This window comes from Natrix helvetica (assembly GCF_964273705.1).
Source record: "Natrix helvetica genome assembly, chromosome: 4".
Taxonomy (NCBI): domain Eukaryota; kingdom Metazoa; phylum Chordata; class Lepidosauria; order Squamata; family Natricidae; genus Natrix; species Natrix helvetica.
In genome coordinates, this window is record NC_138550.1 from 172,253,613 (window position 1) to 172,281,382 (window position 27,770).

The following is a 27,770-nucleotide window of genomic DNA, read 5'->3' on the forward strand; positions in this document are numbered from 1 at the left end:
TTTCTCGGTTTCACAATCACCCAGAGGATTTGTGCAACATGGCCTGACGGTATGTATTAAAAAAAAAATACATATTACACCCCCCATCCCCCCAATTATATTTAAGTTGCTGATCCGCCAAGCCGGGAACGTTGGAGTCCCATTGCTCTGGAAGGCTCCTGCAGAGCACACCCCTCCATCCCCCCCTGGGAGCCTCCTGGGCAGCTCATTGAAAGGAGCCGATTTGGAAGACCAGGGCGAGCTTGGCTCCAGCCCAGGAAAGGCCCCTTCCGCTCCTTCCTGGTGGGATGAAGACAAGCAAAGGCCCTGTTGGTGGACATATTCTGACTTTTATTAGACTGCTATTTATACAGCTTAGTGCAGAGGCTGGCCTTGGTGGGGGCAGAGTGGCAATGGCTCAGCATGCAGCATTTCAAGCCCCCCAAAACCAGCCACATGGGGGGGGGGAGGGGGGGACGAAGAGAGAGGAAAGTGTCCTCCGGTAAACATCCACATCCTGGACAAAAGGCCTCAGCAGAGCCCAACATGGAGTTGCCGAGAGAGACCTTGAGCTGCACACCCTCAGAGCTGAGCGAACCCTCCCCTTTACTGCCCAACACCCACAGCCTCCCCCCAGGGTGAAACACTCTGCCCAGGACGGCCGGGGGAGCCAGTGGGGAAGGTCATGCCCAGCAAGCAAGGGGAAGGAAGGCCATGGTGGGCATCGGGGGGCAGAAGGAGGATGAGTTTCCAAAATGAAACAAGACATTTCTAGAGCAAAATGCAGTGGACAAGAACAGCAGCATATTTACACCCCTTCCTCAACTCGGGGTCACCCAAAAGATACAGGGATCAATCCCTCCCCTTCCTCGCTCCGGACAGAGAGACCAAAGAGGAGTGCCCACCGCTGCCCCCTTGCGGTGTCGCCTTCCATGGGAGCATCAGGACCCCAACTTCAGCACACCAACCAAGCCCCTAGGGAAAAGAGGACAAAACTGGGGAGGGGAGGGGGCCGTGAGGGAGGGAAGGGCTGGAGATGGCCTAATCCTTGGCACGGCCAATAATGGCCAAGATGTACAGGAAGATGTTGATAATGTCCGTGTAGAGGTTGAGGGCTGCAAAGACATACTCCTCCTGGCTGATGGCCAGCTGCTTGTTCCCCAGGATCAGCTGAGTGTCCACCGCCAAGAACTGCAAGGAAGAAGCAGCTGCGTCAGTTCTCAGTAGCTCCAGCGGGCCGGCAGACTCTGTGTGTGCGTGTGTGTGTGTTCCTCTAAACCTCCTGCACAGCAGCCGCTGCCGCTCGAGAGGAGACCCCACCCTTCCCAGCCCCCCCCCCCCCCCCGAGACTCACGCAGGTGAAGAGCAGGGCCCCGAGAGACGCGTAGACGATCTCCAGGATGCGGTTCCGGATGAAGATGCAAAGGATGGCAAAGATGAAGAGGACCATCAGGCAGACAATCAGCACTCCGCGGCAGGAGGTGAAGTCGTACTTGGTCTGCAGGAGGGGAGGGGGCCATAGGGTTTGACATCCAGGCTGCTTTCCCTGACTGACCCCCGTTCACGCGCAACACACATACACACTTAGACAGACAGACAGACAGACAGACACACACACACACACCGTGTTCTTGCTTCTCAAAGGCTCTGCCTCTCAGGTTGCGGAGGACGGCCACCGTGTGTGTTTGCAGGGGGACAATCAAGGAACGTGGGAATCCTGCATTCTGTCCCCATCTGGCTTCCCTGGGAATCTCGCTCTCGGTCCCTTCCTTCCCAGTGATTCCCCCAGAGCAGCACTGCCAACAGGCATGGGAACTGCAAGCGAGCAAGTGCTCCTCAATCCCCCCTGCAAACATGGGAATGTGACCCCGATTTACGGTCTGAGGCCGTGGCCCAATTCCTCCAGCCCAGTAGAAGCAGAGGGTCCCCACCTGCAAGGAGAAGACGACGACGGTGAAGCACACGGCGGTCGTGATGCCCACAGCCATGATGACGGCATCCGTGTTGTAGAAGCTGGCAATCATGCCCACCATGTATGAGAGACTCAGCGTCAGGATGGACTGTAGGGGGAAAAGAGGGTGTTAGTGCCTCCACCAGGGTCTGCAGGGGGGCTTCCTCGCTGCCTTGGGGGGCTTCACCCGAGAACCATCCAGACCCTCCAAGCCCTCGTAGGACGCAGCCCCAACCTCCCCTGCCAAGGCCCTGCCTTACCAGGGCTATCAGGTTCCAGGGGTGCTTCCGCCGGAACTCCCCGCAGCAGCTCAGGACGATGAGGGAGATGAAGAAAACGGCATAGGAGACGTAGTACGTCCAGACGTTCTTGCGCACAAAGCCCTTCACTTCCTTCACAAAGGTGAAGATGGCCACAAAGGAGAAGGTCACGGAGAGCTGGATGGTCAGCACCAGGAAAACCTGCGAGAACAAGGACAGCAGCTGAGCCACCTGTGACACCAGGCGAGGGAAGGATCCTGCCTCCCCCTCCTGCCAGGACTTTGTAAGAGGCACCCAGCTCCCTTCCGCCTAAGCTGAACTGCTCACGGGGCACACAGGGGACCCCGTGCAGCTCAGCTTCACTCAAGAGCCTGCCCAGCCCTTTCTTGGGCAGTGTGGGAAGCCCACCAGGGGAAGCTCTCCCCCCAAAGTGGAGAAAGCATGGAGACTTCGGCCTGTCCTAAGGACGTTCTGGAACTCCTCTCCTCCACATCATGTCCTTTTCCCACAAGGAGGTCTACGGAAGAAGCCCCTTCTGTGCGCAGGTAGGGTCCCCTGCCCCTCCTCTGTCCCAAGAACCATTCCCTTCCTCTTACAAGGAGTGGACAAGGAGCAGGTCCAAGGGAGGCCACCTGAGCTGAGCCTCTGGTGGGGCCTCCCAAGGAAGGGGCACAGGAGCCTCGGCCCACCTGCACCCTGGCCCTGGGCAGGGTGGCAACAACCACCCAACCAGGACCACGCTGCCCACTAAGTCCTACAGTGACCACCCTGCTGACCTTGCGGATGAAAGCCTGCCGGATGTTCTTGTCGTCCCAGTTGCTGGGGGTGAAGCCCTCATTGTCGTAGTAAGAAGGTGGACCGTCTTCATGGTAATTGTTGTGTATTGGCCCTGCACAGAAGCAGCAGTACAGGCAGACTGAGCGGCTCTCCGTATGGCCCCTGGACACCCAGGCGTTCAGAAAGCGGGGCTGGTGCAGGTGGGTGCCTGCTCCCCAGGTCGCAGAGAGGGTGCCCCCTTCTGCCTGGTCAGAATTCAGGAGAGGTGCACCCCCGGAGGTGTCCGCTCACTGTCAGTGGGTGCCTTAGGAGGACTCCCTCCACGGCAGAGGATTGGGGGGGAGCAGAGGCACCAAGGCTTTGCAGATGGCTCCATGCCCAGGAAACTCACCCGCTCCCTTTGGACACCAGGGCAGAACTTACCAGGTGGGCTCATAGGTGCTCCAGGATGCGGCTGCGCGTAGGGTCCCTGAGGGTACGGCCCTTGAGGGTAGGCGGCTTGTGGGTAAGGTGCATAGGGTCCGGTCTGGGGATAGGGAGAAACCGGGTAGGGGTTTGGCGGATAGCCAGTCTGGCCGTAAGGTGCAGGCTGGAACTGACCCTGTGGGTGGGGGGCCACTGGATACGGAGTCTGGGCATAGCCAGGGGGCATTGGAGGCTGCGGGCCTGGATAGGTGTCCCCCGACACCAGGAAGCTCTTCTCATGCGACATGGTGGTGATGCTGGGAGCTGCAGGGGAGGAGAGGGAGGCAGGTGAGTAGGCAGCATCTCTAGACTCCTTCCTTGCCCTGTCAATCCCCCCCACCCAAAAATCCCAGAGGATCACACACACACACCAAACAGGCTTCCTAAGCAACTGAGATACCCTAAGTAAACTGGGTGAGAATCCTTAGCGACACACACACACACCGGTGTTCCCCAACCCCCCTCTGCTGGGGGGGGGGGAGATTTCCTCTCATCATCCACCACATCGCACCAATGCAGATGCCCTTCTCCCCTGTTGCGCCAGCACCCAGCAACCTCCTGGAAGCAAAGGGAGGGGGGGAGTTTGGGGGGGATCCTCCGCCCCCTTTAAAAAAATAATAATTAAACTCCTCCATGGGATCCCATTCCCTCCTCCCATGGGATCCCACCCGGGACCCCCCCCCCCTTCCTATCCTGCGCCTGTGGTCTTCAGTGCAGCTGGTGGGCAATATTAACACCCCCCTCTGCAAGAGAACAGCAGCCAATCATATGCTCTTCCCAGGAAGCGGCCCTGGGCCTCCCTTTGGCTCTATCCTCCGCCTTCCAGCCTGAGAGTTTTAGGGGTCCCCAAGAGTAAGATTTCACCAGGATTGGCAGGTTATTCCCCCGCATGGCAGGGTATCCCAAGTGAGGTTGCAAGGCCTCCTTCCCCCCTCGGGGTATTCTGTGCCCCCCCCCTTTTGTGGTCTACCATGTGGAGCTCCCTGGGTGATCAAAGCCCGCTTGGCACTGCACCCGCCTTGGCTATTGGAAGAGCCCCCCCTGGAGCCCAGCTCCACTCCTGCAGGCTGTTACACCCAGGTATTGAGGGCAACGAGGCCAAAGTGGTAAGCCTTCCTTCCTTTGCCGGGGGGGCGGGGGGGGGGGCATGGGCCCCTTGGGGACTTCCTCCCTCGGGGAGCCCAATCCAAGCGCCAACCGTCTCTGGCCCTGCTTGTCTTTCCTTGAGATCGGCTGAGAAGTAGCCGCGGGGAACTTCCTGGCCCATCACGGCTGCTCAGTGGAGGCCTGGGGGGGGGGGCTCCCAAAGACCCACCTGACAGGGAAGAAAGCAGCCATACAAAACAGGCATCTCTGGGAGAGGTGGAGCCCCCACCTCTTCATTAGAAGGGGGGGACCTGGCCCAAAGGTGGTCTATACTTATAACAATTTTATAGACAAATGATACTATTTACAGTCGCGCGAAATGTTTTCTTCTTCCTAGGGGGGGCATGACAGAAAATAATTGAGAAGCACTGCTCTAAGGGGAGCCAGGAAAGGAGCTTTTTCTGTGCCCCCAAGACGTTTGGCAGCCCCCCCCCCCCCAGCCTTTGAGGCCCCCTTCAGTGGGGGTCACAGAGCTGGCTTTCCCCTCAAGCCTTGCCAGATCAGAGGACAGCACTTTCACCTGGATCCAGGCGGGTTTTTGTTGTTTTAATGTTTCACCTGGTTGCCTTTTATAGTTTTCAAAATGACTTTGGATGCCTCTCAATTTTTGGAGGATTGGCTTTCAAACGGGCGGCTGCCTAAAAGCTTTAAACCAAGAAACCTCCCCAAGTCAGCTTTCCTGGCTGGGGGGCTCCGGCGGGGCTCTAACCCAGGCTCAGCAGGGTCGGGGGGGGGAGCCGGGGGGGGGGAGCCGGGGGGAGGGGCACGTTCAGCAACTGCTCCTCCATCTCCGAGCCCCCTCCCCCCCCAGCGAGAGCAGCGAAAGGAGGGAAGGGAGGCGAAGGTCCCCCGGGGCCCCGTAAGGGGAGCCGCCTCCCCGCCGCCCCTCGGAGCAGGGAGAGGGTCGAGGCCTTCGCTCCGCTCGCCCGAAGAAGAGGCGGCTCTGCGAGGAGCGCCCAGCGCCACCGCCCTCCAGCCGCGGCCGTTGGAGCTGCCGAGCCTTCGCCCCAGCCGCGGCCCTGCAAGCCCCCGGGTTCGGCGGGGGGGAGCGTGAGCGGGCTCGGGCCGGAGCCTCCCCGGACAGCCCAGCCGGCGACTGCGGGGACGGTGGCAGGGGAGGGACTTCTGCGGGCAGGGGTGGCGCCGAAGCCAGGGAGCGGAGCCTCCCCTAGGCCGGGGGGGGGGGTCTGCCGCCCACCGGACCCTGGCGGGAGAGGCGGCGCCGGGCGCTGCGGGGCTGCCCGGGGAAGGAGCAGAGGACCGCCCCCCCCGCGAAGGCCCTCGCCCGCCAGGCCGCCCCTCCCACTCGCCCTTCCCGGGGCTGCTGACTCACCGTCCCTCCCGGAGCCCGCGGCGGTCAGGCTGCGCAGGAAGAACGGCGGCGGCGGCGGCGACTCCCCCCTCCCAGGCCGGGAGGGGGCGGGGACGGTGACGTCAGCGGCTCAGCTCCCCCCGCCCCCTACCGATGGGGACCCGGGGAGGCTGCGGGGAGGGAGGGGGCGCAAGGAGAGCGCTGCACGGGGGGAGGGGGTAACCGAGGGGGGGGCTCCCTTCGCCCGCCGGCCTCCCCGGAGCAGATCGCCGGCTCGCCTTGTTGCCCCCCCCCCCCCCCACACACACGCAAAATTCTCCCGGGGTTGGGAGAACGGGATGCTAACGGGCGGCACCTCTACCGGCTGTGGCTGAACCGGGGCCAATCTTCGGACACGACGAAGGCCGAGCCCCCCCCCCCCGCCCCCACGATCCAGGGCTCCTTTAGCTGTATTAGGGGGAGGGGGCCCTGACCGCCTTTCGTGCGCCTGAGGCCTTCGCCAAAGGCAATTCTCAGAAGACAGAGCCCATCAGGGCCTGGCCCATCTCTTCAGCATCTCTTCTGGCAGCCTCAGCCACTCTGTGGGCCCAGAGGCCTCCCCATCCATGGGCTGCACTCCTCTTTTTGCCCCATCCCTTTCAATTACCCCCCTCCCCCATTCTGTCAACCAAATGCCAACCAAAGGAAGAAGAGACCCCCCACAGGGCCCTCTGCTATCCCCCCAAAAACATTCGCAGCACTTGGGCTTCCTTTTATGCACTCCAGCCCTGAAGGCTCTTGGCCCAGAGACTATGGATTCCCTCCCCCCACTAGATCCCCAGCCGAGAACCCCAGTGCTCCCCCACCACCACCACCACAGAGGGCCCAAACCAGCCTCCCTGGCCTTTAGGCAACCCAACCCCAGCAGACCCTTGCGTGGTAGCCCCCCCTCCTTTGTTTTCACCCTCTCCCCGGGTCATCTGCTGCTCCTTACTACCAGGAGTACATTTCTCCTTAACCTCAGGTTGCTCCCAGTTCCCTGCAGAACCCACAACCCTTCTCACACACACACACCCCCAAGGGCCAGCTGTGTGGCTGCAAGGCTTCCATGGCTGCTCTTGGCTAAGCAGCAGGGCTGGCTGGGGAGAGGCCTTCGAGGGGCAGGGGCCACCAGGCTGCCTGCCCTCCCCCAGCTCTCCTTGGGAAGCAGTACCAGGCGCCTGGCCAGATCAAGGGGGCTCCGAGCAGTCCAGGCCCGGTGAGGATGGCCAGGATGGCGCCCACAAACCCAAGGCCTTTCCAGTTTGCCCTGGGCAGGCTGGGAGTCTGTCCTGTCCCCCTTGCTGTTCAGCCTGAGACCACACCATAAAGGGCCATTGAATTTGTACTGGGTCAGCTCATTACCACTTGTTATGCAGAAGACGCTACCAATTTTGCCAGTGATGAAGAAGAATCCCCGATTAGGGGGCCAGAGAGGCCATCTGGACTGGTCGTCTGTTGGGAAAACTGAATATACTGAGCACTGACGTTCAGCATTTGCCATATGCCAAAATGGAGTGCAACTGCACAAGATCAATAGAGAATGAAGCAAAAGCAGAGCATTGCACCTTGGAAGATGCCAGCTGATGAGATCACAGCCCATTAGGCCGGAAGCTCATGTCCGTGAGAAGAACCCAAATCTCTCAGCTCCTTGGCACAGCAAAGGACAGTTGGCACAACAGCCAAAGTGAGACACCCAACTGGTGTTTGGTTCACTCCTCTGGCCCTTTGGGGAAAAGCCGAACATTCCCACGCAGGCCCAAATGCAAAGATTCTCATCACTGAAGCTACCGAGGGGCTGAATCACAGACACTGCTACAGCAGAGATCCCAATGAGCAGTCCCGCTGGATCCTTAGCACCTCATCGCTAGATCCCATGAGAACGAAGCCAGCCAGCGGCAAAGCTGCGAGCAGTCGGCCACGGCCAATGCCAGCTCAAAATGGCAGAGATGCTCCGGCATATTTTGGGATAGAGTCCGGCAAACCACACAAGCTATCCTACAGCAGCCCTTGGATGCACAACAGAGCACAGAAGAACGGCAGATTCAGCCGAGATTCTGGGCCAGACATGAGTGAAGCCAAAATCCCACCAAGGGAGAAAGCACCTGGCCCTCCCCTCCCCCCAGTTACCGGTCACAGGGGAGCCTCACCAAACTTGCCAGGGCAGCAGCTGCGATCCCAATTCCAGGAGTGCCACAGCCGATTCTCCCACCGCTCTCCTCACTCTCCAGACCCCGATGATCGACCCACCAAGGGATGGAGTGAGCGGCTATTGCAGCCAAACGCTCCCCTGTAAGTAGGTCATTATAGTGACTGCCCAAAGCCAAGCGGCTTAAAGGGAGAGGGAGCCAAGCACGGCGGGCAAGCGAGGGCAGGGGCAAAGCTTAGAGGCCTTCACGGCTTAGAGCGGTTCTAGAATAAACCTCCAGGCCTTCTGAGATAAGCCTGGCCTGTTTTGGTAATGCCCCACCCCACCCCAAGTAGCCCTTATCTCTTCTGCATTCTCTTCTCCTCTGACATAACCCTTTACCAGCCCCTCCCTTCTCGATTTATGTATACCGCTGACTGAGAAAAATCTTCTGATTTGGAAAGGGAACAGCCGGAGCGCCAATCAATCTCAGACTGACAGCTTCTTCCCCCACCCACCCACCCCCTTTAAAAGGGACCCCCCCTCCGCTTGTCATGGGCGCTGACTGGCAACCTTAATCACATCAGTTGGACGGGAAGTGGCATTGATGCCCCCAGGGCCCCCAGTCCCCTCACCCCCTTCTCCATCTGCAAACCCAGATCACGTTTTTCATTTGTGGCTCTTATTTGCTCTGACTTCTTTTGGACGTAATTCAAAATGCCCAAAGTTGCAACTGTGATTTGGGTGGCCATGCCAATTGATTAAATAAACAAACAGAGGGTAGAGTAACAGAGTTGGAAAGGGCCTTGGAGGTCTTCTAGTCCAACCCCTTGCTCAGGCAGGACATCCTATAGCATTTCAGATAAATGGCTGCCCAGTCTCTTCTTAAAAACCTCCAGCGTTGGAGCACCAGAGTTACTCTCCAAACTGCCCCAGAGACCGAGTGCCAGGGCCCTCCTTTCTCTTCTCTACAGGCTTTGCTCCCTTGCTGACTTGAAGCCCCTCCTCACAATTCAATTCAATGGACCCCCGGGCTGAAACTGCCCCAACATCCGATGAACAAATCAAGCCACTCCCCTTCCCCCCATTTAAAAAACACAAAAGATGGAGGCGCCGTACCGATACGGTCACGTGTCCACCGGAGTTCCTACCTCTTGGGCCAGACCGGTCCCGGAGGAACCCACCTCTGGCCTGGGCAGAGTCAGCCTGCAATCCTGCATTCTAACCACTGCGCCACCGGGGCCCCCACATCATCTTCTTCTTCTTCTTCTTCACTGGTTCAAACTGGAGAGATGTACTGGGTGGGGCTCGACAGGATTGGTGCCGCCTCCTCCCCCCTCCAACATTTCCATTACTGATTTGGGTTGTTGTAGCCAAAACCTCCTTCGCCTAAAGCTCTCAAAACCTGGCAACTTTTAAGATTTGTTGACTTTAATTCCCGGAAGGAGTTAAAGTCCAGAAGCCTTAAAGCTGCCAGGCTTGGAGATCCCTGGCCCAACGCGACCAAATTGTTTTGAAGATACAACATACATTTATTAAGCACATTGACAGACTGTAATATTTGTACCTGGCCCTTGTGCTCTCTATGCACTGAGGATGTTGCCTAGTCAGGAACTGAAAAGGTCTGCTGGAAAACTCCCCACCCCCCAGAGGGCACCAAGGACCCCACAGTTGTTAAGCATGCAAACAACAAACGGTGTGAACCAAACACCAACAAAGCGGTGGCACTTTGTCGGGCAGCCCTGAGCAAAAAAGCAAAAGCAAAATTTACCTTTGGCCGACTACGTTAGCAGGCAAGACCAAGAGGCAGGGCCTCTGCAATCACCAGGTGGCCTTGGGATGCTTCTGATAAGCCCACTGGTGACCTTCGATCCTCTCCTCTGAGGTCAGCCTGCAGCCTGCGCTATCTCTCTGAGATACGGCCAGAAACGGTAATAATAATAATGATAATAATAGAAACGGTGGTTTGCTCGGCCATCAGTTCCCGGCTGGCTCTTCCTCCTGCCTCCCCTCAGGACCAATTCAGCTCCCTCTGGATGTTTCCTCACTGGGGCACTTCACCCCGTTCGCATTAAAAAAAGGGGGGGGGGGAGAAATCCCACAGGTTTAATATGAATGCAACTCATCTCGGGGGGGGGGGTATCCTTTACCACTACAGGAGGAAGAAATCAAGGGAATGAAGGCAGAAACGCAACAGCCCAGATAGGCTGGAGAAAGTAAGATAATGGCATTTTAAATTATTTACTTAGGAAACAAAGATGGAAAGGGTGAGCATAGACGGGGGTCCCTGAGTTAGCAACAGTATTTGTGAAGAAGGTTGTGGCGTCCTTTGAGAGTCCCCCAAGTGAGCCAGAAGGTGCCGTATTAGCCAGACCCTATTCCTTGTCTCCTGCACTGGGTAGGTTCCCCTCGTGGATTGGGTTGAGCCCTGGGTATCCTGGTGGGGAGGCATTTGAGGTTGAGAGAGGGAAAAGAGAAGCCCTCCAAAACATCCCAAGTAAACCAAAAGACCCAGCAGCCCCAAAAGAAAAAAACAACAACAGGAGTCATCTACAACATACAGTGTCAACACTGCAGCAGCCACTACATAGCACAAGCAGGCAGAAGACCAGCAGCATCCATCCATGAACATCAAGTAGCAGTCAGAAGACATGATGAAAACTCTTTCATTTCACAATATGTGGACAGACTTAGCCATCATTTCAACTTGGAAACTGAAACATGTGAGACCATCCTAAACCAAGCCAAGTCCAAAAAGAGAATTCCTGGAAGCCTGGGGCTGACAAAGTAGCCATCAATAGGTACATAGACATAAACAATATCCACATGCTGTATGCAAAAGGGACAATCCACAAACCAAAAAGGGAACACAATGTCCAATACCTCCCCACCACTATCAATAGCCAGATGAGCATAGATTTAACACTAAGATTAACATCAGACCAACAATCAAGAAGTCAACAATACCCCAATCTGCCAAAGAAGCAGTACTTGCGAGACCACCTACTGCCACCAGTAGCCTCCCACCGTCCAGTACGATCCCACAGAGTTGGCCTCCTCAGGGTGCCGTTGGCCAGGCAGTGTAGGCTGGCAACTCCCATGGGGAGACCCTTCTCTGTGGGAGCGCCTTCCCTTTGGAATGAGTTGCCCCCGGAGCTTCGCATAATTCCCGACCTCCGGTCCTTCCAGCGCACCCTAAAAAGTTGGCTTTTCCAGCAAGCCGGCCTGGCCTGAATAAAATTAATTATTAATTTTAATTGTTAATTTTAATCTAATTTCTAAATCTCATTGTAAACGTCTATTGGGTTTTTTGGGATATTCCATTTAATCTTTCTTTTAACTTTTATAATATGTGTTTTTATGTTGTACGCCGCCCTGAGTCCTTTGGGAGAAGGGCAGCATATAAGTCCAATAAACCTAAACCTAAGCTAACAGTAAACAGCCCAACCAAAGAGCCTGCGAGATCGCCCCCACCAACATTTAGGGCAAGTTGCCAGAAGATAAAATGAGAGCAAACCCCACTCCTTAGTAGCACTGATGATGTTGCCTAGTTTGCGTAATGAAACCTCTGCAAGAAAACAACCAAGCTCAGAGAACGCCAAGTGCCCCTCCTCAGTGCCCCTCCTCCTCCTCCTCCTCCAAGCCCCCTTCCTGCTAGCACCGATGATGTTACCTACACTGGGTAATGAGACATCTGCAAGAAAACAACCGAGCTCAGACAGCACCAAGGACCCCTTGTTTAGAGAAGAGTCGCAAGGAGGGCCAAGGGTTTGAGGAGAAATGGTTCAAGGAACTGGGAATGGCCAGGCTTCAAATTCCAGGAAGACTGGCACAGTCTCTCTTCCATGGCCAGAGTCCTTTGGAGTCCTGTGTGCAGTGGGGGCTCCCCCATTAAAAAAAGACTATGCTAGATTGGAGAAGTTCAGAGGAAGGGGGGGATGGAGACAGGAACCTGTTGGAGGAATGGTAAAAATACCCAGGTACGTTTGGCCTATAAACAGGGGGGAAGGCAGGAGAGGGAACAGCTGTCTCCTAGCACCCAGAGAGCTGCCTGGCAACAATGGGGATGGACTCGTCTCCTTGGGCTGGGAGGGCAAGAGAGAAGAGGGTCAGGCCAGAGGATCAGAGCATGGGCAGTCATTCTGCAAACAGCCTGCCCTGGTGAGTGGGCTGAACCCTCAACAAGAGGTCTTCACATAGGAAGATGTGCCAGGCACAAGCGACCCCATCCACAGGTATACAATTCGTGCGAAGTATTTATTTATTTACTGTGCTTCTAGACCGCCCCCTCTCCCAAAAGGGACTCGGGGCGGTGTACAGTCCATGCAAAGAATACATCACAATATAATCAATAGAAAAGTTAAATATGTACAGTTAAATATGGAGGAGGTTAAAAATAGAGTTAAAAAGAACTGTACAGTTAGCCAGTATATATAAATATAATTTTGAAACCCCTAAAAATAACACACAAATTAAATTAAAAAACAATACCCCTAAAATAACCAGTTAATAATACATCTACCAGGAGGTAACAGTTGTAATTATGCCAGGCCCGCTAATCGGAACAGGTGAGTCTTCAATTTTTGCCGGAAGGAGCGGAAGTCAGTGGTGGTTCTGATGTCGGGGGGGAGGTCATTCCAGAGGGTTGGGCCCATCACAGAGAAGGCCCTACTCCTTGGTGTCGCCCGCTGGCATTGCCTAGTGGACGGCACCAGGAGAAGCCCCGCCCTGTGTGAGCGAATTGGCCGCAGGGATGTGTGTGGGAGGATGCGATCCCGCAAGTAACTAGGTCCTGTGCCATGGAGCGCTTTAAAGATGGTAATCAGGACCTTGAAACGCACCCGAAAAACCACAGGTAGCCAGTGCAGCTCGCGCAGGAGAGGTGTTACGTGGGAGTACCGAGTACTCCCCATCACAGCCCGCGCGGCTGCGTTCTGAACTAACTGCAGTCTCCGGGCCCGTCCCAAGGGCAGCCCCATGTAGAGAGCATTGCAGTAGTCCAGGCGGGACGTCACCAGCGCATGAGTGACCGTGCGCAGGGCATCCCGGTCCAGTAGGGGGCGCAATTGGCGCACCAGGCGAACCTGGTGGAATGCCCCCCTTGCCACGGCTGCCACATGGTCATCCATTGACAGCCGGGCATCAAGGAGGGCGCCCAAATTGCGCGCCCGTTCCACAGGGGGCAATTGTTCGCCCCCTATGGCCAGCGATGGAATCAGCTGGCTGAACCGAGGTGCCGGTAGCCACAGCCACTCAGTCTTGGACGGGTTGAGTTTGAGTCTGTTGTCCCCCATCCAGACCCCGACGGCTTCCAAACACCGGGACATCACTTCGACAGCCTCGTTGGGGTGGTTTGGGGTTGAAATGTACAGCTGAGTATCATCAGCGTACAGATGGTACTCAACCCCAAAACCACGGATGATCTCACCCAGCGGCTTCACATATGCGTTGAACAGGAGAGGCGAGAGGACCGACCCCTGTGGCACCCCACAAGTGAGTGGCCTCAGGGTCGACCTCTGCCCCCCTGTCAACAAACATTGCTTCCGGTCGGAGAGGTAGGAGCCGAACCACCGCAAAACGGTACCTCCGACTCCCATCCCCTCCAACCGGCGCAATAGGATACCATGGTCGATGGTAAAGGGGGAAAATTTGTTTGTACAAAACTCTTTTAATAAAAAAAAAAAAAAGCCGCCGAGAGGTCTAATAGGACCAGGATAGAGGAACAACCTCTATCTCTGGCCCTCCAGAGATCATCGACCAACGCGACCAAGGCTGTCTCCGTGCTGTGCCCGGGTCGGAAGCCGGACTGGCGTGGGTCTAGATAATCGGATTCGTCAAGGTGTCGTGGAAACTGCTGCGCCACCACATTCTCGACAACCTTCGCTAGAAAGGGAAGGTTGGAGACTGGACGATAATTAGCTAGCTCCGTTGGGTCGAGTGAAGGCCTCTTAAGCAAGGGCCTCACCACCGCCTCCTTCAAGGCAGTTGGTAAGGATCCCTCACCCAATGAGGCATTCACCAGGCCCAGAAGCCAGCCTCGAGTCACCTCCCAAGATGCCAGTACCAACCAGGAGGGACACAGGTCCATTAAACATGTGGTGGGTCGCAGCCATCCACGCAACCTGTCCAGATCCTCGGGGGCAACAGAATCAAACTCCTCCCAGAATGGTCTCACAAGACTCACTGTTGACGGCCCGTCCGGTCCACTGAAGGGGGCCCATCCGCTCCGGATCTGAGCGACTTTGTCCTGCAGATATTCCCCAAACTCCTCTGCTCTGCCCTGCAAGGGCGCCCCCCGCGTCCTCTGCGATAAGAGGGAGCGGGTCACCCTAAACAGGGCGGCAGGGCGGTTATCAGCGGACGCAATAAGAGCGGCACAATATCTACGTTTGGCCGCTCTCAATGCCACAAGGTAGGTCCGTAAATAGGCTCTTACCTGTGTTCGATCAGATTCGGAGCGTGAGGACCTCCACCTGCTCTCTAGACGTCTCCTATGGCGCTTCATCACCCTCAACTCCTCGGTATACCAAGGAGCTCGGGTGGGTCGCTGCCGCAGGAGAGGTCTCAAAGGCGCAACCCGGTCTAAGGCCCCAGCCGCCGCCCTATTCCAGGCGGCCGCTAGGTCCTCCGACCGAGCGCGGGTCAGGGCTACAGGTAATGGCCCAAGCTCCGTCTGGAACCTGTCCGGCTCCATCAGGTGCTTGGGGCGGTACCAGCTTGGACAGTCTGGTCCCGCCTCCTCGCGGTGGGGGGTAGCGCTTCATTGTATTCTGCCTATAATTCAGGAATCTCCCCAGGGTGACGGCCTTCCCTTGGGAACAGACAGATAAGGCTCTGTGAAGCTTGGGGGGGGAGGGGGTCAGTCTTGCATCTCTTGTGGCTGTGCAAGGACTCTAGGAGGCCAATTGCCTGCTTAATCTCTCCTCACCTGGCTGGAAGTTTCCCAACAGGATGGTCCTAGGTCAGGGCTGCAAAGGGCTTTTCCAACTAAGGATGCCGCAAGAGCCAGGTCTGATCCTGCTCAGTTGCCCAGCCCAGCCTGGCCCAGGACCAGCATCTCCTGAGACAGGTGGACTCTGCTTGTGCTAAAACAAAGACAATCAGGGGAAACGACACCACGCAGGAGGTGAGGACCAGAGATCCAGGTGGTCCATCTTGAACTTTCCCAGAGCCAGAATCCATTTCCCAGAATCGAGCCAGAGGTCAGAGGTCAGCAGAGGTCAGCCATGGCATCATCTGGCTGAAAGGATGCAGGGATTCTTGCACCCCGTAAACTAAGCACCGAAGTCTCAGCACAAGGTAGGAACCTGGTCAGTTCCCAATATTCATCTCTCAAGATACACCATGTGGAAGAGCTCAATTTAACCGGTGATAATAACCTCAGAGGCCTGAACGGGTCACAGTCCGTGGTCCAAGCCGAAGGAGGGGCTCCCCTTCCCAGCCATCTGTCTCTCCCCCCTCCGAGCACGAGCCTCGCATGGACCCCATAAAGGAAGCTCCAGGAGCCACTCTCCCCCCCCCCTACGCCTACCCTCGCCTGCCTGATGCCGGCCGGGTTGCAGGCCTATTGCCAAAAGCGTTTCCCCGCGACCCCTGAGTCCCACGGCCGCGGGGGCGGATGAGAAGCGCCCTCCACGCAAAAGCGGCGTCGGAAGGGAATCAAGGGGGCGAGGAAGAGGCTGGGTCCGCGCAAGCGCAGTCGCCCTCTCCCTCTGCCAGATGCCCGGGGCTTTGCCCAGCCGGGGCGCAGAGCCAGCGGGCAGGGGCTGCGGAGGGGCCGTTTGCCGAGCGGGGCGCTGGATCGAAGGAGTCCAGCTCTGCCCTCGGCCTGGACGCTGCCGCAAGCCCCGGAGTTGGGCGGCCGGGGCTGCTGGCACGGGACTCCGCCGCGGCCAGGCCGTGGTTGGCGGTGCAGCGCGGAGGACAGGCGGGCGGCGGCCCCTCCTCCTGCGCCCACCGGCCTCGCCCGCGAAACTGGCCTCCCGACGGAGGGCGGCTCTGCTCTGCGGCAAAGGCAGCGAGGCCAGCCGCCCCCCCCTCACCCTCGCCCTCACCTGCCTGGCCGCTGGCGGGCTCCGCGTTGACGGGGCGGCTACCGGGAGCGGACTCGCCGACCACGACCCCACCGGCCGCGCCTCTCGCCCGACCGCCGGTGCCGGGAACGTGGGCGGGCTCCTCAACTGCCGCGGCGCTGGAACGAGCGCGGGCGCGCGCCTCCCCGGATGGTCGGCAGGGAGAAGCGCTGAGCCGGAGGGGAAGCAGCGCCGCCAGTGACGGTCAGGTTCGACTCCCGGCCTGGCTGAGCCCGCCTCCCCCCGCCCCCGGCGGAGTCCTTGCGCAGCCGCAACAGGCTGCCCCCTCCTCCCCCATTGTCTGTTCCCAAGGGAAAGGGATCACCCTGGGTAGATTCCTATATTATAGGCAGAATACAATAGCTTGCACTGCGCACCTGTGGAGTAGGTCCCTTGCGCCTGCCCCATCTTCCTGTGTGAAAAGCTCTTGTTGCTCCCAGGAAACGACTGGCGGCCTGTGCTCAAATCCTCTGGCCTGACCCCCTTCTCTCCTGCCCTCTGAGCCCCAAGAGAGAAGCCCGCCCCTTTTTCTGCATTCTGATAAAGACAGGCGCATGATGAGGGCATGTTCAAAAACGTTGTATTTTTTTTTATTGAAAAAGTTTTATACAAACAAATTTTCCCCCTTTTTACCCCCCCTCCATATAATGTAAATCACATACAAATGCTATGTCCCCTCCCCTCCCCCCAACTTAAAAAAATTTCTCATTCAAATATTGTACCAAATACTGTACCCCCTCCCCTCCCCCATCTTAAGGTAAATTACTCATTCAGATATTGTACCCCTCACCACCCAATCATAATATAAGTTTCTCTTAGAGTAGCAATAGCCCATTAATCCCATCTTCTAAAGTAATTAAACATATATAAATCATGATATAAATTTCTCTTAAAGTAACAATATTTCATTAATCCCATTTTCTAGTTAATTATGCATATATATTACCCCACCCTCCACCCTAACCCTCCCCCACCTCCCACTCAAACCCACCCCCCTGGCTTCCGCTATACACCACTCTAACAATTCCAAGCATCCCATGTATTATTTACTCCGATCATCTATCAGTCTAAACATTCTTACCTAAAGGCTACATAGTACTTCCTAGTCTGGTATTTGTTCTGTATATAATCAATCCATTTTACCCATTCCTGTGTATGGTTCTCCTGCTTCTGATCTTTTAGGAAAGCTGAAATTTTTGCCATTTCGGCAAACCCTGCCACTTTCTGAATCCATTGATCAATAGTCGGTAAAAAAAATCTTTTTTCCAATGTTGCGCAATCAACAACCTAGCTGCTGTGACCATATACAAAACCAATTTTGTTTCCCCTTTAGTAAAGTCCTTAGTTATACCCAGTAAAAACACTTGCGGAGTAAATTGTATTCTTTTCTTAAATACATTTTGCATAACCCACCATATTTTTATCCAAAAAGTTTTAACCTTATTGCAAGTCCACCATACATGGAAAAAAGACTCTGACTCTTTTTCAAACAAAAACGTTGTATTGATCAGAATGCACAATCCAACCACTTCACCGTCCTCTCTTCGGGGCATCTGCTGCTCTAACACGGATCTGGAACACAGCAGTTAAGATGAAAGGAGCAAGTTGATGAGCCCCGCTTTCCCCCTTCGTGGTAGAGGCCTTCTCTTGTGGTCTCCATTTGTTCCATTCCTTTCCAGAATTCATCCATATTTCTGCCTGTTATTGGCCGTCCCTCCAGTAAGCCCTGCCCAATTCCAAATGTTCTTACAGATTGTTTTCTGTTTTTTTTTTCAGTTTGATTTTTTATGATCAAAGATCAGATAACCATCAAAATAGCAGCACAGAAAAACAAAGAAAACGTGCCATGGTCCACTAGGAAAGTGCACAATAACACATAAAAACTAAAAAGTAAGGATATTAGATCAACAAAGCCAAGTGTCACAGCATTTTAACGCAACAGCCTTGTAACTGCAGTTGTGTCGTGAGGACTCCTTATTGCAACTGGCATGTGATAAAAGAACTTTTGTACTAAAATCCTTCTCTTCTCCTTGGGAATTATTGAACTCGGGTGCGAAGTCAAATCCTCAAACCTCTTTATAAATATTGCAGGAGAGGAATCCAACTAGACAATACCAGCCCTGCCAGGAGCCTTTACCTACACCTGGAATACAGGAAGGTGGAGCCCCACCTGAAAGGTCCGAGGAGGAGATGTGCTAAGGCGGACCTGCCGATTTCCCCCTCCCTAGGCCAGGCGATTCCGAAGCTCCCGGCCTGCATCAGAAGCAGCTCTTCCGCCTGCAGCCTTCCACTCTCCCCTCCCCGCCACCTCCCGAAGCCCAGGAACGGGCTGGGAAAGCGGAAGGGCCGGGGGACGGGCGTCCCAGGGCCTCCTAAAGCCCTTGTGTCTCTCCGTCCCTTCCCCACTACCCCACCCTGAGGCTCCCGTGGAAGACTAGATGTCCCGGGGAGAAACGGGCAGCCTTCTGCCGCTCCCTCAGCGCCACCTCCTCCTCCACTGTCCACCCAGGCCACGCGTGCCCTATTTTGGGGGCGCAGTGGCCTCGCTCGCCAGCCCAGACCCACAGCCCAGCCTCCGCCTGAGGGACCCCCTCCGCCTACAGGCAACGGGTACAACAGCGCCCCGACAGTCGAGTCGGCTTCTGCACATCGGGGCGGGGTTTCGTGGCCGAGGGGCGGGGGGGGGGCTATCTGCCCTTCTGGGACTCCCAGCCGCAGCGGTGCTGGGATTTGTAGTCCGTTCCGTAACCTGGTGAAAAAGCAGCCGGACAGCCCGCCCACCCCCCTTGGGAAACCTCACTTGTCGCACAGGCCGGGGGGGGGGTGAGGCGGGGTTGGAGTCCAGCGGAACACCTGGGCGAGATCCGACGGCTACCTGCAGGGGCGCAGACGGGCAGGGGGCGGGGCGAGAGGGAGGCAGCTGCGGCGCCGCCCCTTCTTGCTGGCGGGCCCTTTCGCTTTCGTTTCCCGCGGGGCTCCAGCTGCGGCCTCGGTGCCTCCGCCCTCCCGGTCTTCCTCCCTCCTCCTGGGCTGACTTGCGGGGTTTTCCGATGGCGGCGGCGGTGGCGGTGCTCGGGGTCCCCCCGGATGTGGCCGATGAGCTGCTGGTGTTTTACTTTGAGAACCGTCGGCGCTCGGGCGGGGGCCCGGTGCGGAGCTGGCGGCGGAGGGGCGGCCGCGCCACTCTAACTTTTGAGCGCCCCGAAGGTGAGGGCCACGGCTGGAGGGAGGCTGGGGACAGGCCGGCGGGGAGAAAGGCCTTCCGGCCCTGGGGCTGTGCCGGAGGCGGAGGCCGGCAGCCCCTAGTCTTGCCCCCATTCCACCGTGGCTTTCACAAAACGGCCGCCCTCTTAGCAACCGCCTTCCCACCACACGCTCACCCTTCCTGGGCCGTCCAGGTTTTTGAAGTCAGGTAGTATGTGGGCTTGTGCTGCGTACTAAGGCACCAGTTTTGCTTAGCGGGAGTTACAAAAGCAGCAAATAGGTTGGGCTACAGATTCCATGGGTTCTATGACTGAGGAGGCTGGGATGATGGAAAGTATAGTCCACTGTGCAAGGGACTCAGGTGGCTATGGGGCTGGGGTCCTTAGTGCTCCCTCCAAACGGCTGGCTGGGCCTTTCTGGGACTTGGCTGCAGAGGAGTTTGAAGCCCTGGTGGGGAGGGTGGGGGTCTGGTAGTAGCTTGGCTGGCCTCTGGGATGAGGATCTTCCTTCTGGAGGTCACTTGCCGATCTCCTCCCTCGCAGATGCCCAGAGGGTCCTCTCCAGAACTGACCATGCCCTGCAAGGGGTGCAGCTGAGGGTCCAGCCAGCTGCTCCTCGGGATTACGGGAAGGTGGTCCTCCAGGGCCTGAACCCCCAAAGCAGCCTGGAGCTGGTGGAGCTGTACGTGGAGCACATGCTGGATTGCGAGAGGGACGCTTACTCCCTCCACCGCAGCCCTGCCGGGGACCAGGCGCTGGTGCAGCTGCAGGCAGCGCTCAGCCACCCAGGTACTTGGGGAGGTCTCCCCTTCAAAGCGCAGCAGGCTGAGCTTCCTCAGGCTCCCTCCTAGAGGGGCCCCTGAGGGGCCTTCCTGCCCTCCAAGCTTGGTTGCCACCGGGGCCCTCGAACCTCTTCTCTGCACCTGCCCCCTTATTCTGCCCCCTCCCAGCACCAGGAGGGGCAGATACCCAACGGGCAGAGAAAGCACCGCCTTCCAAACGTTGCAGTCCCGCATTGAGGAACATCACCCAGGCTGCTGACTTTGGCTAGCTGGGACCGTGTGCCCACCCGGAAGGATCCTGCACTATGGGCAGAGTTAGCCATCCTCTGCCAGGGATTCCTGGCTTCGCTGGGCCTGAAAACCCGTCTCTGGCCTCCAGTTTGTCATCCGTCTTCAAAGGAGGGAGGGAGGTTAGCTGGCTGCCCCCTGGATGCTTTTCTGACTGGGTGGGAGGGGGCATAACAGAAGGGCAAAGTCTTCATTGGCTGCCTTGACTGAGTTCCTCGGCTTCCCTGGCAGAATTCTTGGTGCTGGAGGATCGTGTGCATAGCCGGGTGCTGGACGGGGCCAGTCTGGTGCTGGACTGGGTGGAGCAGACAGACAGCATCCTGGTTCGGAGTCACCACGGCATCCAGCTGCAGCCAGAGGTGCTGACCCTCTACTTTGAGAGCAGGCGGAGTGGCGGGGGCCATGTGCGGGCAGTGCGGCTTCTCCAGGGCGGCACGTTGGCCGTGGTCTCCTTTCAGGACCCCACAGGTGAGGGCTGTTCGAGACGCGTCTCCTGGCTCCTGCTGAAAAGGCTCCTCTGATGCTGCTGCCTTTGTTTCCCGCAGTGGTGGATCGGGTGCTGAAGCAGCCCCACCAGCTCCCAGATGGCCATCTGAAGGTCTCCCCTCACTATGACTTCCTGGAAGCCCCGGAGGCCGCGGCAGAGCTGCAGGCGGGAGGAGCTGGCCTAACCCCGTCCACCACCCTTCCGGTGGCAGAAGCTGCTACCAGGCAGCTGCTGCAGTCCCAGGGCGTCTTGCAGGAGCTGGGGGCTTCTGCTCCCGAATGCGTGCTTCGCTGCGAAGAGGCTGGGCTGCGCATCTCGGGTGGGGACCCGACTCTTCGGCAGCAGCTGTGGGAGCGCATCCAGGCAGCCTTGCATGCAGTGACGCAGGAGCGACTCCCCTCCTCAACCTGGATGCTTGAGTTCCTGCAGCGGGCAGATGTGCAGGAGCACCTGGCGGAACGGCTTGCTGAGCGCAGAGTGGGTGCCTGCTACCTTCCCGCTGCAGAGGAGGTGCTAGTGGTGGCCCTGAAGCCCCCCATGGCTCAGCAGGCCGCCTCTCTCCTGGACTCCTTTCTCAGCTCCATCTCCCTGCCCTTGTCTGAGCGGCAGTTGCTGGCCTTGGCCTCCCCACACTGGGTCCAGGTGCAGGCAGGGCTGCGCTGCTGCCACGTGCGTTTGGCTGAGGACGGGGAGCACCTGGAGGGCCTCACCTTGTCTGGCCTGGAGGAGGAGAATGTGGCTGAGCTGAAGCGTGGCCTGCAGGACTGCCTGCCAGATGAGGTGCTGGTGACCACGGAGCCTGGACGTCTTCACTACCTTCGGCTCCATCGCCAGGAACTGCTGGCTGGCTTGGCTGATGTCACACTGCTGCCCCTGGAGGGAGCCGAGGTCACCGGCTTGCGGGTAAAAGGGGGGTGGCTGCAGCGTCCTTCCATGTCCCGCCCTCAACACACAGGGTGCCAGACACTTGCCAGCTCTGCCCTGCTTTAGTGTCCCCTCTCGTGCCAGCTGCCACGTGTCCTTTGGCACTGTGGCGAAAGAAGTGGCGGGGTGGGGGTCAGACCCTGCTGCTGCCAACCTTTTGTCAAGCAAAACAAGTTAGCCTGAGAAATCTGGCATGGTGTCTTTTTGTGCAGCTGAGCGGTGATTCTTGGGCGTGCCGAGCCGCGGCTGAGTTCCTCCAGAGTCTGCTCTGTGCCATCTCTGTTCGGACTGTGGTGTTGCATCTGCCTGGTGTGAGCCGTTTCTTGCTGGAGGAGCGTGGCCAGGCCATCCTGCAGGGCCTGGAGAGGGGCTTTTGCTGTGCCTTCGGGCTGGAGCACCTCCAATGGTGCTCCCCGGAGACCCAGGTGGGTACCCTGGAGGAGGGGATGGGACTTGGGATTGCAGTGAGGCTGGAGTGCCGAGCTGGAGGCGAGAGAAGAGTTTAAAAAGTGGGGACTGCCTCTGAAGGGCTTCTTCTCCCTTTCCCCCAGCACGAGTTGGAGACCTCACAGGAGCCAATTGCCCTCGTGGGCCGGCGGGATTCCCTGCGTGGCCTCAAAGAGCATCTGAAGAGCCCAGTCGGGGAGGCCGATTGGCAAAGCGAAGCTAACCTGGGTAATGTTTGTTCAGCTGCCTGTCCCTGAAGGTGAAGGACAGCAAGGGGCACCTGCCATCCCCTTCTAGTCTAAGGTTGGAGCTTGGGGTGAGGTTGGGGTAGCTTCAGGGTTCCCCCTTTCTGTGCAGGCCCACCTTATGATGCTGCTTCCCTGCTCACTGGGTCCCCCTCCCATTGCAGAAGAAATCAAGGGCCTGCTGGCTGCCCTCCAGCCTCCCGGGGTGGCCCTTCCTGCAGCAGAGGAAGAGGAGGAGGAGGCAGGCACGGCCGCGGAGCCATTGGCAGAGATCCCCCCCGGCTTCGAGCAGCAGACCAGCTTGGCTGACCTTGACACAATAGAAGAAGGGCCCTTGCCGGTCCCAGGCCCCATCCCAAGCCTGCCATTGGAGGAAGAAGAGGAGGAGGAGGCACAGCTGCTCCTGGCCATCCAGCAGTCCATGGACAGTGCTCGGCAGGAAGCTGAGGAGCTGGCACGTGCCACTGAGCTCTCTCTGCGCTCCTTCGAGCAGGAGCAGCCGTCCAGTCCAGATGCCGACATCCTGTCTGTCATGAGGGCCTCTCTGGAGGCAGCAGCTGCAACTCGTCTTCAGGTCTACACCACCGTGGAGGAGGATGCAGAGGCTGTGGTGCAGGAGCTGGAGCGTGCCCTGGGCATGCAGCTGCGGGAGGAAATGGTGCAGAACGAGGCCCTCTTGTCTCTGCCCGCTCTCTGCCTTGACTACCTGACCTACCTGGAGAGGAAGCATGCAGTGAGCATCACGCTCGCCGGCCCTGTAGCCACCTTGTCGGGCTTCTTGGACTACCCTGTGGCCGCCACTCGAGACCTTGCCCTGCTGCTGGCCCGGCTGCTGCATGTGGAAGTGGCCGTGGGCTGTGGGGATGCCTGCTGGGTCCGCTGGGAGCCCTCTGAGCAGGGCTTTCCCACCCCCTATTCGGCCCAGGCCAGTGCCCTGCTGGAGCAAGCGTGGTCCCGAGGCCACAAGCGCGTGGAGGTGTTCTTCGACGGGCAGCCTTTTGCTGTGGACTTTGAACGGATGGAGGAGTACGACGTTGGCAACAGCCGCACTCTGCCCATTGGCCGCACTGAGCTCCAGCTGCCACTTGCTCCTGCAGGTAGATGCCCCACCCGCCCAGAGGGTTTCTGGTACTCCTCTTGTGGCAGCACAGGCCTCCCTGGCCATGCAGAGGGCCTCCGCCGGGCCTGGCGGGGGGGGGGGGAGGACAGCAGCCATTTCTTCACAGCCTGTACTTTTCTGCAGCCCTGCTAGACCCCCCAGCTGAGGGCGAAATGAAGCTGCTTCCACTGGCTGAGGACTCTGAGGATTTCCAGAGGACCGTCCAAGGCTTCTACGACACGCTGGCCGGGCTTCATGGCAAGCTCTGGATTGTCAAGGTGGCTGGTCGTCTCCGCCCCCTTCAGCGGAGGGGCAGCCCTTGCAGGCAGCGGGGCCCGTCCTGGAGCCCTGGAGGCAGAGCAGAGGCTGGGTGGTGGGGTCCCAGTAAGGTGCCATGGGGGGCGTTTGTGGGGCTCTGAGGAGCAAACAACCCTTGATCAGGTCAATTGGAGCTCTACCTGGTATGTTGGGATCCTTGCTGTCCTGCTGGGTTGTTCCCTTGGGCCAAACCTGGAGAGGGGCTCAGTTCTGCAGCCAAGGCTCCCTCCTCCACAGCTCCCCCTGCCAGGTATTCAGCGGGCGCCCTGCTTTGCCCCACAAATCCTCTCTGGAAGAACCAAGCTGAAGCCCAGACCATTGGCCTTTCGGAGATGGCCCTGCTGGGCTCCCTTGGGGGGAGGGATGTGAGCCAGGCCCCTCCCAGCACTCATCTGTTGGAGCCCCCTGGGCCTTGCAGAGAGGCCCCCACCTGGTCTCACAAAGGGGCTCTCCCCCTTTCTTTGCAATGGGCGGCAGTCTGGGATTGGCCCAGAGGACTCTGGGACAGGCTCCCCAAAAGCTGGGCCAGCCTGGTTCTGCCACTGGCACTACTTGCTCTAAGGGCCAAATTGGATGAGGGAGGGATTTCCTCCACTGCCCTCTCCCCCCCCCCGGTTCCTCATAGCTGCGCCCCTTTGGGGCTGGCTCAGAGCAGAGTTGGTGCCTGGGGTCCCTTGGGCGGGGGGCTGAATCAGAAAGGGGGGGTGCTTGGAAGCAGCCCAGGTTTGAGGTCAAGCGGGCCCTGGTCCCCTAAGCCCAATGCGGCCAGTGGGGCAGGGAGGGAATCGAGCTGGATGTGGAACTGACTCGTCTGCCTCCCTGCTTGGCAGCTGGAGAAGGTGATGCACCCGCTGCTCTACCAGCAGTACCAGCTGAAGAAGGCTGCCATGGAGAAGGCCTGCGGGCACCAGGCGGTGGAGCGGATCCTGTACCATGGCACAACGGAGGAGTCCAGCCACGAGATCTGCCAGCACGGCTTCAACCGCAGCTTTTGTGGCAAGAACGGTCAGTCAGTGACTGCTGCAAAGGGATCCTCCTTGGTGACCCTTAAGGGGGCATTCCCATGGGAGCAAGGGCCCCCCACTATGCGGGCTGTCTGTCCTGTCCTGGGGATGTGTGCCAATTTCCAAGAAGCATGCACGCACGCACGCGCACACACACACACACACACACACACCCTCCCTCTCTCTGGAGAGAAGCCATGCCAGATGTGAGAGGGGCTTCAGCAGCCACATTCGTGCCCTGGAAGGGGGGGGGGACCAGCAGTAGCTGGAGAAGCTGAATTGGTGGGTGGGGGAGGGGTTGCTGGCTCTCTGGTGGAGGGGGTTTCTGGGCACTGTGCTGCCAGGAGGAGGCTTATAGGTGGCTCTGCCAGCCTTGTGACCCGAGGGTGCCAATGCCAGCCTAAGCCAGGAGGCTCACTGAGGTGCCCAACACCAGTCAGTATCCAGCCCATCCTCGAGATGGGGAGAGAATGGGCAAGATGGCGCTGAGGTTGCTTTTTTGCATTTGGCTTCGGGGTGTGTGTGTGTGTGTGTGTGTGTGTGTCTTGGAGGCCACATCAGCTGCTGGCTGGGCACAGGCCTGGCTTCCTCTTCGCTTCCCAAAGGGGCGGAGGGGGGGGGAGCCCTGCAGCTTCATAGGTGTGAGATACTCCACATTCTTCAGCATTAGGCCTTGCGTGCTGTCTTCTCCTGCCCTTCAGCATCCACGTTAGCTGCAGTACGGCAGGATAACTGTTTGGATTTTCATACCTTAATAGGCATTAAGCGATTTGTCTGACGATCTCTGTAAATGTCCGTAAATGTGTTGTGCGTTTTTCACCATATTCTTGTCTGTCTGGATGCTTTGGCATATTTCCCACATCTGACCTTGCTCTGTGCCAGCCGTTGACTGAATAACTCCTCCCCCCTCCCTCATTTCCAGCCACGCACTACGGCCATGGCGTCTACTTTGCGGTCAAGGCGTGCCTCTCGGCGCGTGATCAGTACTCACCTCGCAGTCCCGATGGCAACAAATACATCTTTGTGACCCGGACGCTGGTCGGGGACTACACAGCGGGCAACGCCAGTATGCTAGCGCCACCCCTGCGGGAAGGAGATGCCGCCCTCCGGCGGTACGACAGCACAGTGGACGACCCGAGGAAGCCCTCCATCTTTGTCATCTTCAACGACACCCAGGCCTACCCCGAATACCTTATCACCTGTCGGTGGGTGGAGCAGAAGGCGAGGCCTCCACCCGTCTCCCCCTTGCCGCCCTGGTGAAGGACAGCCGGTTTCCCTCAGGAGGGCTGCTTGGCGGGCGGGGGCAGAGCTAGGGAGGGCAATGGGGCAGTGGGGTGGGAGCAGTTCACAGGGGGCAAAGCATGGCAGTGCCCACAACAGACCCTCTTCCTTGAAGGTGGGCCTCAGGCCCTGGGGCCGCACCTGGAGGGCTCCCTCGCTGAGGTCCAGGCAGCCCCAGGGGTGAATGTGTCACCCAAGACACACGCCGGGACCTCCTGCTCTTCAAGTGTTGCCCCCCCCCCCTTTTTTTAAAATAACTGGTTGTTTTCTTTAAAGCTACAGATGTGAATATAAATAAATAAAGAACTTGTGTATCCAATTAAACAAGATTAGCTATAAACTACTAAACCCCAAAAGAGCAGGAGAAAAAAGAGCAGGATTTTACAATCCATCGATGACTATATTCAGTTTTTAAACAAGAAATTGAGCCTTGACCACCCAGAATCAAAACATCTCCTGGTTTCTAGCCTTCACTATTGGACCAAACTGGTCTTAGATAGATGGCATTATTCAATTTTTTCTAGCACTCTTAAATTATTAATATTACTGTTGCTGTTGGTTTGATTCCTGCCATGTGTTCCAAATTTTTGAGATTTCAGTGGTTGCTAAAGCTTCCAGGCAAAGCGAAAACATTAAAATTCATATTAAAATGGGTAAAAAGAGCCAATGGGTGGAAAAGGTGAGATCCTGCACTAGTCTACTAGCCATAATATTAATCATAATAGCCAATAATAGCCAATCTTCTGTACTCTTAGAAACATTGTTTGCTCCTCTGTGAACGAGGAAGAGCAGCTGCTTTTTCCCACCCGTGTTGTTCCAGGTTTTTTCCTTCCATCTTTGCAGAAGGGTTGTTTTCCGGGAAAGCCCTGTGACCAAGGTTTCTTTCTACCCCCCATAGCACCCGTGGGGGTCTGCCTCAGCTGCTGGAAAGGCCCAGAATTCCTCTGGCAACTGAGCCAGACTTTGCCAGGGTGCCAGGGCGCCCGCCGGCCCTCTGCAACTGGGCAGGCTGGCAGGCCCTCTGCAGCTGTTGTGCCATCAAGGGATTGGCCGGAGAGGGCAGTCTGGGACCTAGAACTAAGGAGAAACTTTTAATGACACTCAGAACAATTTATCAGTGGAACGACTTGCCTCCAGAAGTTCTCCGTGCTCCATCACGGGAGGTCTTGAAGATGCCGTTTGTCCAGCATGGTGTAGGCCAAGGGTGTCAAACTCAATTTCATTGAGAGCTGCATCAGGGTTGTGTTTGGCCTTGAGGGGGGGGGATAGGTGTGGCCAGCTCAACATCACTTGTGGTGGCCCGAGCACTCTGCCAGCGAAAATGGGCTCCTGAGCTCCGTTTTCGGCTGTGACGGCCTCCTGCAACCCTCTGCCAGCAGAAACGGAGCTTGGGGGGAGCGCACGTGGCCCCCTCGAGCTCTTTTTACTGTGATGGCTTCCTGCATCCTCCCGCCAGCAAAAACAGCGCTCCTCCCAAGTTCTGTCTTCATTGGCAGAGTCCCCACGGGCCTTTGCTGTTTTCAGGGCAGCCTCGTGGGCCAGATGTAAGCACCCTGTGGGCCGGATCCAGCCCCTGGGCCTTGC

The 27,770-nt window shown here is 57.6% G+C and overlaps 2 protein-coding genes across 6 annotated transcripts; one reads left to right on the forward strand and one right to left on the reverse strand.

Moving 5' to 3' along the window:
- Positions 1 to 146: 146 nt before the first annotated feature.
- GRINA (glutamate ionotropic receptor NMDA type subunit associated protein 1) lies at positions 147 to 19,118 on the reverse strand. Of its 4 annotated transcripts, none has more exons than XM_081950878.1 (7): positions 18,984 to 19,118; positions 3,391 to 3,696; positions 2,967 to 3,079; positions 2,191 to 2,391; positions 1,911 to 2,039; positions 1,334 to 1,477; positions 147 to 1,170 (listed from the first exon to the last, which is right to left on the reverse strand). In XM_081950878.1, exons 2-7 carry the CDS (start codon positions 3,677 to 3,679, stop codon positions 1,021 to 1,023), a joined length of 1,026 nt encoding a protein of 341 aa, XP_081807004.1. In that variant the 5' UTR covers positions 3,680 to 3,696; positions 18,984 to 19,118; the 3' UTR covers positions 147 to 1,020. The 4 variants fall into 4 exon arrangements, with proteins under 4 accessions (XP_081807004.1, XP_081807003.1, XP_081807002.1 ...); XM_081950877.1 differs by lacking the exon at positions 18,984 to 19,118 and adding an exon at positions 16,095 to 16,315; XM_081950876.1 differs by lacking the exon at positions 18,984 to 19,118 and adding an exon at positions 16,091 to 16,315 and having other exon boundaries at positions 148 to 1,170.
- Positions 18,511 to 27,433, forward strand: PARP10 (poly(ADP-ribose) polymerase family member 10; the record flags this gene model as incomplete). Of its 2 annotated transcripts, none has more annotated exons than XM_081950873.1 (10): positions 18,511 to 18,718; positions 19,855 to 20,100; positions 20,613 to 20,849; positions 20,927 to 21,771; positions 22,005 to 22,217; positions 22,344 to 22,467; positions 22,649 to 23,581; positions 23,728 to 23,861; positions 24,732 to 24,906; positions 25,828 to 27,433. In XM_081950873.1, 10 exons carry the CDS (start codon positions 18,547 to 18,549, stop codon positions 26,163 to 26,165), a joined length of 3,417 nt encoding a protein of 1,138 aa, XP_081806999.1. In that variant the 3' UTR covers positions 26,166 to 27,433. The 2 variants fall into 2 exon arrangements, with proteins under 2 accessions (XP_081806999.1, XP_081807000.1); XM_081950874.1 differs by lacking the exon at positions 18,511 to 18,718 and adding an exon at positions 19,159 to 19,315 and having other exon boundaries at positions 25,828 to 27,430.
- Between the last annotated feature and the right edge of the window lie 337 nt (positions 27,434 to 27,770).

Excerpts from the sequence above, each read along its gene's own strand:
- GRINA (XM_081950878.1), bottom strand. The coding sequence starts at position 3,679 with ATGTCGCATGAGAAGAGCTTCCTGGTGTCGGGGGACACCTATCCAGGC. Across the intron at positions 2,392-2,966 it reads GGCAGGCTTTCATCCGCAAG|GTTTTCCTGGTGCTGACCAT; the intron begins GTCAGCAGGGTG and ends TTGTTCTCGCAG. Across the intron at positions 1,171-1,333 it reads GGGCCCTGCTCTTCACCTGC|TTCTTGGCGGTGGACACTCA; the intron begins GTGAGTCTCGGG and ends TCTTCCTTGCAG.